The sequence below is a fragment of the Bactrocera latifrons genome, unplaced genomic scaffold, assembly GCF_001853355.1.
Source record: "Bactrocera latifrons isolate USDA-ARS-PBARC rearing strain unplaced genomic scaffold, ASM185335v1 scaffold_59, whole genome shotgun sequence".
NCBI classification, from domain to species: Eukaryota; Metazoa; Arthropoda; class Insecta; order Diptera; family Tephritidae; genus Bactrocera; species Bactrocera latifrons.
In genome coordinates this window covers 954,143-966,236 of record NW_017537256.1, presented here as the reverse complement: position 1 = coordinate 966,236, position 12,094 = coordinate 954,143, and the positions used below count along the sequence as shown (strand labels likewise).

Genomic DNA, 12,094 nt, shown 5'->3' with positions numbered 1-12,094 from the left:
TATTTTTTCACATTTCAAATCTATTTCCAACTTTTCGACTTTCAAAATGTTTACATATCGTAATCAATTGTTGTACATAACTGTAGTAGATGCATGATATCCTAACTTACGTACATAATTTCGGCATGTATGTATGTACTTACATACATATATACATATATATACTAGACACAAACTTACATTCATGCATTGGTATGAACATCGAGTATACTTAACTGTTATATCACTTCGGTATAATATAATTAGTTCGTGTGTATATAAATTGACATATAATCTCTTATAAAAAAAAGGCAGCTTAAAAAACTACAAAGCATTCCGATAATATTATTTACTCCCCTGCATACATACTTATTACTAACATACATACATACGTATATATGGTTTTGGATTTTCATAAAATGTTGAACATATAAAAGCGCTTACATATAGACCAATAACTAGGCACACATACATACGGACATATATATATATGCGTTATTTCCTACTGTCTTAATCAATCAAGTTACAGCATAGCTTTCAAACAGTTTTGTGAGCGTGCCATGCGTTCGAACTTAATATTATATAATATTACTTAATGCTCAGTCAGTACAAAAGAGATTTACGCTTTTTTATGGCTTCATATGATCGTTTTATACTTTTTTTTAGGTATAGATATAATGTTTTATTAATAAAAATCGTAATTTCCGTATTATTTGTTGCGTCATCAATGAAAAATAGCGTTTCATTATTCCATAAATGCTTTCATTTAAAAATTAAAGTAAAGTTAAAGAAATTGTTTTACTAAACGCATTTAGAATTTTGCGATTCATAGCAGACACTTTATCTAATTTACGTAATGCTATGAACATCCTCCGTTTTTTCTGACTTTTAAAATTATTTGTTCGTTTGTTATACATAAGTGTGTTTGTATGTATGTATATATGTTTGCTTGTATTGTTTTTAGTTTTAAGCATTCACAGCGCAGTTTTCTTCACCGCCTTCCATTACTAGCATTTCCGAGACGCCCATGATCTCCTCATAGAAGCGACGATTATCAGCATCGACGGGATGCCAGTCGTGCGGTGCAAAGCATTGTTTCAGTCTATTACGCAATGTGCCATTGGTTTGGCAAATTTTATAAATCATATAGGCAGGCGCTATGGCATATATAACACATTGACTGACGATAACCAGTGCCGTTGGTGAGTTGTCACGCTCCAAAAAGTAAAGTGTTTGTATCTGTAAGCGAGAAAGAGAGAAGATATATGTATAATGTATGTCAAAATATTGCCATGCTACTTACAATGCTTAGCACAAAGAACGCGGGCGTTAGAAAACGTATTAGAAATATCTTAAAACTGGAAATCGTTTTGCCCAACATAAATTGTAAATCACATTGAAAACGTTCGCGTCCATAGATCCAGGTGGTCATGAGTAGGAGTACGAAAGAGATAATCAAATGTGAGAGTATGACAATATTGGGCAGCAGGTCCAAATGTTCAAAGCCTTTCTGTAAAATACAAAAATAATGTAGTAATTAGAAGATAAGTAAATTTACTTATTATTATTGTTTTTGCTTATGTGATAAATGGTTCGGTAGACCTAGAATAACCTTAAAAGTGTGTTAAACGAATGTTTCTCGATTCGAAATAAAATCGAACCGGTTTGGCGCTGGACTTTTTGAAGAGAGTTAGACGTACGCACTATCACTTTATTAAGGGATTACATGGGTTTACATGTTACAAAATATCAATTATTTTTTTACAGTCTTATTATCCTCAATATCTCTAGAATGGCCGAGCCTAAAATATTTGTTTCCAAAAATTTCAGAATTTCTTTGTAAATAGCTCATGTTTGTAACAGTAAAAAATTCTAATCAAATATTTCATTTTTTATATGAGAAATAAAATTAAAAAAAAATGCTGTTTTTTACCCTTGGAAACCCATGCAACGCCTTAAAAGTACTCCAAATACTTTTGTAGAGTTCTACCGAGTTCGCATTAATTGCTCGGCTAAATTGTAGCTAAATTTTGAAGTTAGTGTGAAAACAACAATGCTAATCACGCTGGAGTAGAAGTTCGGACAAAAATAACACAGAAAGCATTCACTGAAAATCTCGAAGTCATCGAAAACTTGTTTCATGCGAATAGTCCATTTACCTTTGGTAAAAGTGACAACAACAGTAGTTTTTGGAATCAAAGTGAGAACAGAGGATCTCAAAATATCTTATAAATCGACTCAATCACTTTTTTCAATGTTTTGGGTGTCAAGGCTAGACTTGTAGCAAACGTGAACATTTTGCAGAAACGACGTCGAGTGGTAGGAAAAAAATGCCCGACAACGTTCAACAAACTGTGCAACAATGCAGTGAAAAGCACTCTAAAAATATGGCGAAATCGAAGAACCAAAATTTGGTCGAGTGTTAGTATGTTTGTATTGGTTCAGAGTCAGAGAGATTATGAAGAGGGGATTCGTATTCAAGTACTTTAGGTTTGTTCTTGTCAGTCCGGGTTAAAGTTGATCATATGATTTTTATGAACTCGACAACGTACCTGAGGACCCTACATTCATCAGACGCAACATACTGTTGATAAAACTTTAGTTTATGAATTTTTCTTCTAAACTGTCTGACAATCCAGCGAATAGCGATCTAAAAATGTACGCAATTGGGTTTAGTGTTGGCATATTTGAATTGGCTCAGGGGCCTATTTTGTAGCGAAAAGTTGTACTCAAGTAGTTGTCAGTCCGGATCAAATTTGCTCATATGGTTTCTATGAACTTTAATTTTCTTTTACTTTAAATAATTGATTACAAAGTAATGAACGGTCAGTAGCTTCCAGGCGTATCTGCAATTTTACATTTACGAGTGTGACTACTATATATATACTTGACTATACTATACATGCTTATAAGTATATAAACTACGTACAAAATACACAAACAATTGTAGAGACTAACCTTGGTGCAAAAATAAATTGACACAGTCATCATCAGCAATGTCAAAGCGATTGTAATGCGTGATTTCTTTGTTCTTAATTGCTCGTACTCATCAAATAAAGCCGTCAGCACAGACATCATTTGAATAATCTAGTAGGAAAACAAAGGAAAAGTCAAGAATACATTTATTTATTCAAAATATAGAATTGTAAAGATTGTGGTTGTATATATGTATATATATATGTATATACAAACGACATTACTTACAATTGCACTTAGTTCCGCTAGAAAAATCATGGTGAAGAAAAGGAAACACCAGAAGTTCGGCAGACTTGTAAAACTACCGAAAAGATATGCAAAGCAGAGATAAAGAAATTGCATATAATGTTCCTCATCGAAATGAAAGTGTAGGAAGCCTACGTGATCTGCGAAAAAATATACATTATTTATTAATTATATAAACATTTAATAAATATTACTTTGACAGTACCTTCGAAGTGATCGAAAGCGATACGCCCAGAAATCATCGCCATAAAAGCGAGCAGCACATGTGTGCCGCTCACCCAGTAGGTCAGCTTTTCGCTGTCGCGATGAAAGCGATTATGACTGGCTAGTGTGAGTACGTTACCCCAACCGGGGCCTAATAACCACGTGGACATGAAAATCGCTGTGCGCAAACCACCCAAAACGCCGCTGAAGCTGCTCTGCAGCGTCGGCTTAAAGTAGTCCACGAAAGTGTCCCAGTCAAGTCTTATGTAGCAGATGAGATGCAAGAATATCGCCAAGAAAATGGCAAACATAATGATGCATATACAACGAAAAAATTTACCAATCTGTGAGGTGTGTAAGCAAATATGTAATTAAAAACTGCTTTTTATTCTAACTCAGCTACTTACAAATGAGACGCGCTTCAGTAGTATGCCGAGTGCGAGCAGCCACACACCCACAACACCACAAAGCACGGGCCAGGATATCACATACTCGTGCGGCGTGTTATCATCGGTGAGAATGATATAACTGTGTGTGTAGAATATTATTACTTATTTCATAAAATATTTTTTAATAAACAGCCTGAAAGTATGCATCAATTTCTGCATTTTTTACGTTTTTCGATATATTTAGTTGAAACTTCTGGCATTATTTAATTAATAACTCTAATACACACACACTTACCGAAAAAACTCGACAGTCGCATGCGGATCCAGCGAGATCTCATCCGCGTCATATGTTGAATGTGTCGAACAATTGGGCGTATTCCACGCATTATCACAACTCATCCACGGTATCACAGTGTGCACAGCATTGGCTGCATAGATAAGTGGTACAGCTGCCACAATGCCGTAGTAGGCAAGCGAAATTAAATTTAGCAGCAGTATGGAATAACCAATGCCTGTTGGGGCAGGAATGAAACATGCAGATATTTAGAACTATCGAGCAGGAGTAAGAACATAGTATATGGTCACCTTTGAAAAGCGGCGCCACACGAAAGGCGGAAATTAATCCAGAAGTTGAGAATTGTCCCAGGAAGGTTTGTATTATAAAAATTGGAATGGCATATAAAAATATCGCTATCAAGTACATCGGCAAAAAGAAAACTGTAAAGAAATATAATTAATATAATGATATGAGGTGAGTGTGATTTACAAATATGATTTTATGAAGGGTATAACAAAGCTTTTAATATCATTTTAATGAACTTGTGTTTAAGTTGGAGTATTTTTTGGTTTGGCTATTGAAGACTGACTAAAAAACATTTTAAAGTACTATTCTGTGGCCACTTAGGTTGACTATAGCAGAGCTTTTAGTTGCCTGGTCATAGTGTACATACCGCTGGAAACCGTAAAGCCGATGAGCAAGAAAGGACTCCCTTATCTTGATTGCATGGCATTGGAATGAACAACGTAACTTGCTGTTGTTGATCTCTTAAGATCTAGCGTTGGACCTCTGTTCTTCGCCAGAGATGGGCCCTTATCTCGATTACATCACATTGGGATGAACCATATGGCTTTCCTTACAGTTCAAGGCAACTTCCAAAAAAACCGTTGACGCCCTGCACGACGTAAACTTCAGCTCTAATTTATAATAAACCTTCATCTGGCGTTTCTAGAGACTTGTAAGTCAATGTATGGCGAGCAAGCCAGCCGGTGTAACCTAACATACATTTTTTTTTTTTTTAAGTTAAATAATTTTCATTTATATACACATATACGTCCCTCGTTAGTTGCAACTGTCGAGTGACGCAAGATTTTGCTACTGTAATTGCTTATACTTCCTCTTGGTCCCTAACCGCAAATGCTATATAGGCTGATTTCTTGCAAGGTTAGGCAATTAAGTGATAAGACCATACAGAAATAAAGACAATGGTTTACTGTACTACGCGAATTAAAATTAAATCGAATTGAGGTCTGCAATAACGAATAAAGATTAACAATTTCAGTGGCTTATCACGCTAAGCTATTACATGTACATATGTATGTCTGTATGTTGTATATCTGTATGTACGTCTGTGTAGACTTACCGCCACCAAAAATCATCGCATAAACTGGCACCTCCGAGAAGATAATCGAACCGAAGGCATGACTTGTGCAGGCAAAATAAAAATCTGCCGTAGCTGACCATTGACCGCGACGACGATCGTGCTTGAAGGGACGCTGTAAGGTCTCATAAGTGCTCGTGCCGGTGATGGGCGTCGTAACGGCTGTAATAAAGTTGCTATTGACATTGTTATTATTGTTGTGCTCGCTAGCGGTGTGATCGTTTAGCTCCGTATGCGGTTGGCTGTAGTGGCGCGGCGAATGATTGCGCCTTGTTGGCGCTTGAAAGCCGCCATTGTGCTGTTGGTAGTGGTTTTCATGTTGATGGTGGTTATAATCGTTGTTGGCTACCAATATAACGGGTGGTGTATCATCACTGTCCTGCTGCATGCAGCTGCTGAGTTGTTGTTTGGCGCCGCCAAAGATCGATTTCATTGTGGTGGTAATTGTTTTTTAACACTTGTAGTGTTGCTGTTCAATTTAATTTGTTTTTAAGTGGTTTCGCAATTATTTCACCATTGTCATACATTTGGGTGGGAGAGTGTGGTGTATTGACCACATTTGTGAAGTCATGAAACGTCGTTGTATTTGCGCAGTGGTTTTGCTGTGAGTGGTGCGCGGTGCGCGGTGCGCGTGGCGCAGGAATTGTGCTGTCTCTTATACACATCTAGATGTGTATAAGAGACAGGTATTGACCACATTTGTGAAGTCATGAAACGTCGTTGTATTTGCGCAGTGGTTTTGCTGTGAGTGGTGCGCGGTGCGCGGTGCGCGTGGCGCAGGAATTGTGTGTTAAATTAAATATTTATTGCAGTATCAGTAATCTCCAAGCGATTTGTGGACTTTTGCACATTTTGAAGCGATAAAGTTTTCAAAGTGATTTAACACATTTCTCAAATTCTACGTATGTATGTTTGAGTATTTGTCTTTCTATTAGTAAATTTGGTAATGCCTTCAGCTGTGAAATATAAACAAAAAAAAAAAATGAAGTAAAAAAAATTGTCTCTGCAAGTTAATTTGATAAGAAATTTGTTTATTTATATGACCTTCCTTGGCGAAATTAGACGTAAAATATAAATAAAATATTTAATATTCATTTATACAGTAAAAATATTTATCACATATATTATCACATATCTTAAAATGCAAAACAACATATCTTCGAAAAATTCGAATATATAACCATTTTGTAACCAATATATAAGCATTTTATAGCGAAAACACACATTTTGTTTCAATATAAATGAGTTCTATTATATATTTTTTCACTTCTCACTTTAAACTTATGAAATTACGATGTTATGCTTCTTTGCAGTTCAGATGACGATAGACTTTTTTTTAAACCTTTGTGGCACTTTTCTGATACGAGTTTGCATTTAAAACAAAAAAAATTTCATAAATTTTTCCGGATAAATATTAAAGAAAAATATTAAAATTGCTTTAAATTTTTAGAGATTTTCACTGCACTCAAATTTTTCGATAACTCAAAATTCAAATTTAGTTCTTTTTCACTTTCAAACAAATTCGTAAAATTTCAATGAGCTATATTATGTACATATATATTTGGCACATAAGCTATAGTTCGAACTCTCACTTCGGTTCAACTGAAATATTCTCAACTTACTGACCACACGTATTGTTAAGGCTTTTATTTTAAAAAACCACAAATTTAAAAATTTTTGCACACGTATATATAACCTACCGACTAATAAATAATTTCACATTTGCTTCGTCCTTTGAAATGCAATTAAATATGCATTTAAGGCCAAAAGAGGCTAACGAAAACGATCTCCAGCGCGCCACAGTTATTCAAAAAATTATATATATATGTATAAATATCAAAAAACAACCATCAAAACCTCCTACGTCCCACTACGATGCCTCCGCCTCCGCCTCTCCGACTCTGCCTACTNAGAAAAAAATCTGTCTAAACCAAAATTCAATTACGAGTACTCCTCAGTAGCAACGCAAAATATAATTATTTTTTAATTTATTTGAAGCAAAAAAAAAATTTTTTTTTTTTTTTCGTTTTGCCATAAAGTGCAAATGGCGCAATTTTTTTTAACTGCAATCGCGTGAAATTTTAATTGAAATCCCATAATCACGTACAAATTTCTCGCGATCGACTATTTAGTAACCATTCCCGTCTAGTGGATCTTCGCCTTTTTGCGCTTTTGTGCACTGGACAGTGCTCCCGAACGTACTGAAATATATTGAAACATCGAAGTTTCGTTTTTCAGCAAAATAAGCAAATAATTTATATAGTATTCTAAGCATTGTGTTGATAGATAGCTATTGTTAAAATTCCAATAGCCGACGCATGGTGGCGGGGAATATGGGGAGCGAGTAAGCAGGAACAGCTGTCCGCTTCAACTGACTGTTTGGCAGCGTCTGCTTGCGATTAGCGACACACACAGAAACAAGGGCATATAAACACCTCAATATATAAATTAAACTTCTTTAGGTATGTGTGTGTGTTTATGACTGCTCAATGCTGCTGCTATCGTCATTGTTCCATATGTATGCTCTTTGTTCGCTGACCGTACGGTGCCATCGTGCTATCCTCAATGTGTTTTTTATTTGCGGTAGTCGCTAAGGCTGAGTGCATGGCTACTTATTTTTATGTTCATACATATTTAATATAAGAGGGCATTATGTTTTATTTATAATTAAAGTTACTAGGTAATTCTTTGTTTTTGTTTTGAATATATTTAATAATAAATAATGAACGTAAGTAATATTGAAATTTATTCGATTTTGGAATATTTTATACCCTGGAAGAAGTAAGTATGTAGTATACAGAAGAAAACATCGGAGACCACATAAAGTCTATATATAAATGAATAGCACCAAGCTGTGCTAGTTTAGCCATATCCATCTGTCCGTCTGTGTATGCGTAAACTAGCCCCTCTGTTTTCGAGATGTTCATTTGAAGTTTGGTGTACGTTCTCTTCTCCCTAAGAAGCTGCTTATTTATCTGCCAGTTAAGTTCTGGTTAAAAAAAAAAAAAAGCATTCTTTGCCGAAATAAGAAGGCTTTTGAAAAAATTGCCCTAAGAGGGTTAGTTTTGAACAGGCATTTTATATCTATTAAATTGACGTAACTTTCAAAAGTAATCATCGGCATTGTTATATTTTAATTGCTTATAACTTTGACAACAAGGTTTCTCTAACATCGTTCGGCCGATACTTTTGCTAAAACAAACCGCCTTTCATGGCAATTCCTCTCTTCATATACACCAATCTTTCGGAATTAGTTTCATACTTCAACTTGTTGAATAGCATCAAAATACACACACTTCACTAATAGTGAAAGAAGATCTATAAGTGCTATTTTTCTTACTTCATGCTTAATAAATGCATACCAAAGCACCACTGTACTTCCGAAGAAATAATAATTAGCACCCCTTTGTTAATTGAAAGCTGCTTTTGCGAATCTGCATAATTAAAAATACCTTAGTATATAACTATAAATGTTTTTATAACAACATTTTTACAAAAATAATTCTGTCCATAAGTTGAACAGGTTTATAATTATCTTGCAATAGTATAGTAGTAGTAGTAGTAGTAGTAGTAGTATCAATAGTATTGTTCACTTAATGGTTATATGTATCATCTAACACTAAGCAAGATACATATTGGGATATTCATGTATACATAATCAGGATGAGTATAGAATCTGAGTCGGTCTTTGGTCTTTGCAAGTTGCAAGAGTAAAAAATGCTCGGTTGCATCCGAGCTTAGCCCTTCCATATTTGTTCAAATTGCTTATATTCATAAAAAAAGTTTAATAGCATAAAAAGTTAAGTTTACAAGTTAAAGTACCCATTTCAATAGCAAAAAATTATTAGTTTATTTTGGGTAAGGACTCTGCAATGTCTGCAGGGCGTATGAGCAATAAAAACGACCGACAAAAATTCTTGTGCGAACCCACAGGGCGTATAAGTACCCAAATTAGTTTGTTCTAAGGAAATATGGTATTTTGTATATAAGTTGAAAAAAATTGCTGGTAAACATAGTAAGCATATAATAAAATAAAAATGGAAAAAATAATGCTCCATCACAAAACTAAAATAAACAACACACTCAAGCTCAGAGGACCATATAAAGTGCGCACACAAAGCGAATGAACTTCAAAAGTTTTGTTTGGTTTGATCATTTCACCTCTATAGGTCAATTAGTGAAAGCTTTATCTGGCGGCCCTGTCCGGTTCAAATTTTATCTTGAGTTTATACACCAAATTCTAAACTTATATAACTTTAATAAAGTAAACACAAAAATGGAAAAAAAAATATTTTTTTTTTGTATTACATAGTGTTAATTATTTATACATATATAAACCATTATCGCCACCGAACTATAGTGACGCGATATACTCTAGCAGTAAGTTCGCACAAAAAATTGTTAGTTGTTTTGCTAAAACCCTCGTTCATCTCTTTTTCTCCCAATTGTCGAATTAACGTAGGTAAAAAGAAAGGAAAACGCAAAGATGCCAATAAATATTCAAAATAATAAAAATATATACATATATGCACATATTCAAATGATATTCAATGCGCTAAAAATCTCTCAGAGAACATGCGAATTAAAGAGTAGTTAACACTGAGCGTTGCTGAGTTGCTGATTTGCGCGCTAATAACAAGCGACACACATACTTAGACACGCTTATTGATAAACAGCTGATTTTTGTTTTGATGCCAATGCGAGCAGTATACTAGTGCCTATCGTTAATGAATTGGTTTAACGCTTGTTTACTTTGAACAAATTAACACAACGAGCGACTGCCTCTGCGTACGTTTAATGCGCTTTCCTTTCCATTCAATTGTTTATTTTTCCTTTGCGCTCATTAAATCAACGATGAAGTGCAAAAGTCATTTACTAATTTGATCACACGCTATGTACTTTTGTACGTGCATATACATATTTGTAGTACAAAGTTGCGGTTTTATAAATGGATCTGAGTCATTCGGTGGATGGTTGCAGCAATTAGACATTATTAATGCTATTCGTGAGCAAGTCAAATCAACTCGAAGAAAGCCTGTAAGTTTTAGCATTTTGCATACCTTATTTGTTGTTGGTTTTGTTGGCTGTAGAAGCGATTTATTGCCAGTCTACCTGGCATATTAAATTGATTATTTACTGTTGTGCGTGTGTGTGTAATAATTTCCGCGATAATATTTGCCAGGCAACTAAAATGCAAATAAGCTTAGAATAGCTATAGATTTATTTGATTATAATGATTTATAAGGTATAAGGAATATATTATTTTATTGCAAATGCTAAAATTTTTTTGGACTTTATTAAATAGAAGCACCGCTTAAAGTTTCAACAATCATTTTTAATTTTTTTTACTTTTTATTTTGTTTTATATATGAGAATTCTTAAAACACACTTTTTAGCAAATGTTTTGTTATTATTTGCTCTTTATTTATATTTCACTTTAATTTCAATAATCTTTAAAATTTCCGCATTTTTTAAATGTTATTTAATTTTTTTTTCAATTACGAATTTAACTTTTTTTTATTAATTTGTTAATCTTGGTTTTGTATTAAACGTCAATTTCAATTAATTTTGCATAGTTTTTAATATTTTTTTTTTTGTTTTGCCATTTTTACAATTTTTTAAAATTGATTTTAGCGCAATTTTTAATCTTACGCTTTTTTTCCATAAATTATAATTTATTTTGTTCTCACTATTCATAAAAACTTTATCACTTTTTATAAAAAAACTTATTTATGATCTTTTCATAGTATTTTTAGTTTAAATCACTATTTACCGCGACTTTGGACGTGTGCTCATTTCAAGCCATATATCTGTCATATTTTGTTGGTTGCTCTTTTTTATTAACGCTTGAAGAATTATCTTTTCATAACATTCTTGTTTACTTTCTCCGGCTGAGTTTGGTAAATACTTGGCTATACTGCTTTCTACAAGTACACACACACATATAGTTCCCCTAGTTCTGCGCAGCGGCAAATATGCGCAGACATTCGTTTAAGAGCAACAAGAGCACCAACAACAACAACAAGTGGCTACAACTACAGCTAGTGATAAGAGGTCGCAACTAAAACGGATATAAAAGTGCTGACCAGCAAACATAATTTTTGAAAATTTTGACAATTTCTATAATTCTCGAAATACATACTTAACACTTAGAGTATTAGACCAAATTAACAATGGAGCCTCTCTTATGCACTTGTCCCGCATTGACAAGACTACGCTGTAAGCATCTGGGGTCCCCATAGTACACTGGAGGAGGTATCGATAGTGAATCCGCAGAGGTTGTTTAAATTCGAAGCCTCCTCAATCGTGACTATTCCTCTTGGATCAAACAATTGAACTCCATCCGGTATTGCAATGTACCAAAACTAGTCTATGCGGGGCTTATTGGCCTACCATATTAACCTAACCTAACCTAAATTAACCGTTGAAAAAGGAAGAGAATGTAGCAAACGCGTAGGGAAAAATAAATTACGTCGTTCTGGGATCGGTAAGTGAAAGTGAGGAAAGTAATTTGAGTTTTTAAGGGTGAAAAACTGTTGATGACAATTTCTAGAGAAACTAAATGTCACATGGAAAGAAATTACATGGAAAGGATGTATGTAATAAAAATATTTAGAACTTTTGCGTTAACACTTGTCACAT

The 12,094-nt window shown here is 34.2% G+C and overlaps 1 protein-coding gene across 1 annotated transcript; it reads right to left on the bottom strand.

Annotated features, from left to right (window-relative positions):
- On the bottom strand, window positions 1-5,885 carry LOC108974839 (sodium- and chloride-dependent glycine transporter 1). Its single transcript, XM_018942927.1, has 9 exons — window positions 5,435-5,885; window positions 4,380-4,511; window positions 4,090-4,306; window positions 3,813-3,933; window positions 3,407-3,749; window positions 3,184-3,341; window positions 2,938-3,066; window positions 1,283-1,489; window positions 1-1,218 (listed from the first exon to the last, which is right to left on the bottom strand). The coding sequence occupies exons 1-9, from the start codon at window positions 5,883-5,885 to the stop codon at window positions 946-948; spliced, it is 2,031 nt and encodes a 676-aa protein (XP_018798472.1). The 3' UTR covers window positions 1-945.
- Window positions 5,886-12,094: the final 6,209 nt, after the last annotated feature.

Bases quoted from the DNA above. Each gene is read 5' to 3' on its own strand.
- LOC108974839 (XM_018942927.1), bottom strand. From the start codon at position 5,885: ATGAAATCGATCTTTGGCGGCGCCAAACAACAACTCAGCAGCTGCATG. The intron at 3,067-3,183 runs GTAAGTAATGTC...TTTTCCTACTAG, and splicing joins TAGCGGAACTAAGTGCAATT to ATTATTCAAATGATGTCTGT. The intron at 1,490-2,937 runs GTTAGTCTCTAC...TGTATTTTACAG, and splicing joins CAATTTATTTTTGCACCAAG to AAAGGCTTTGAACATTTGGA.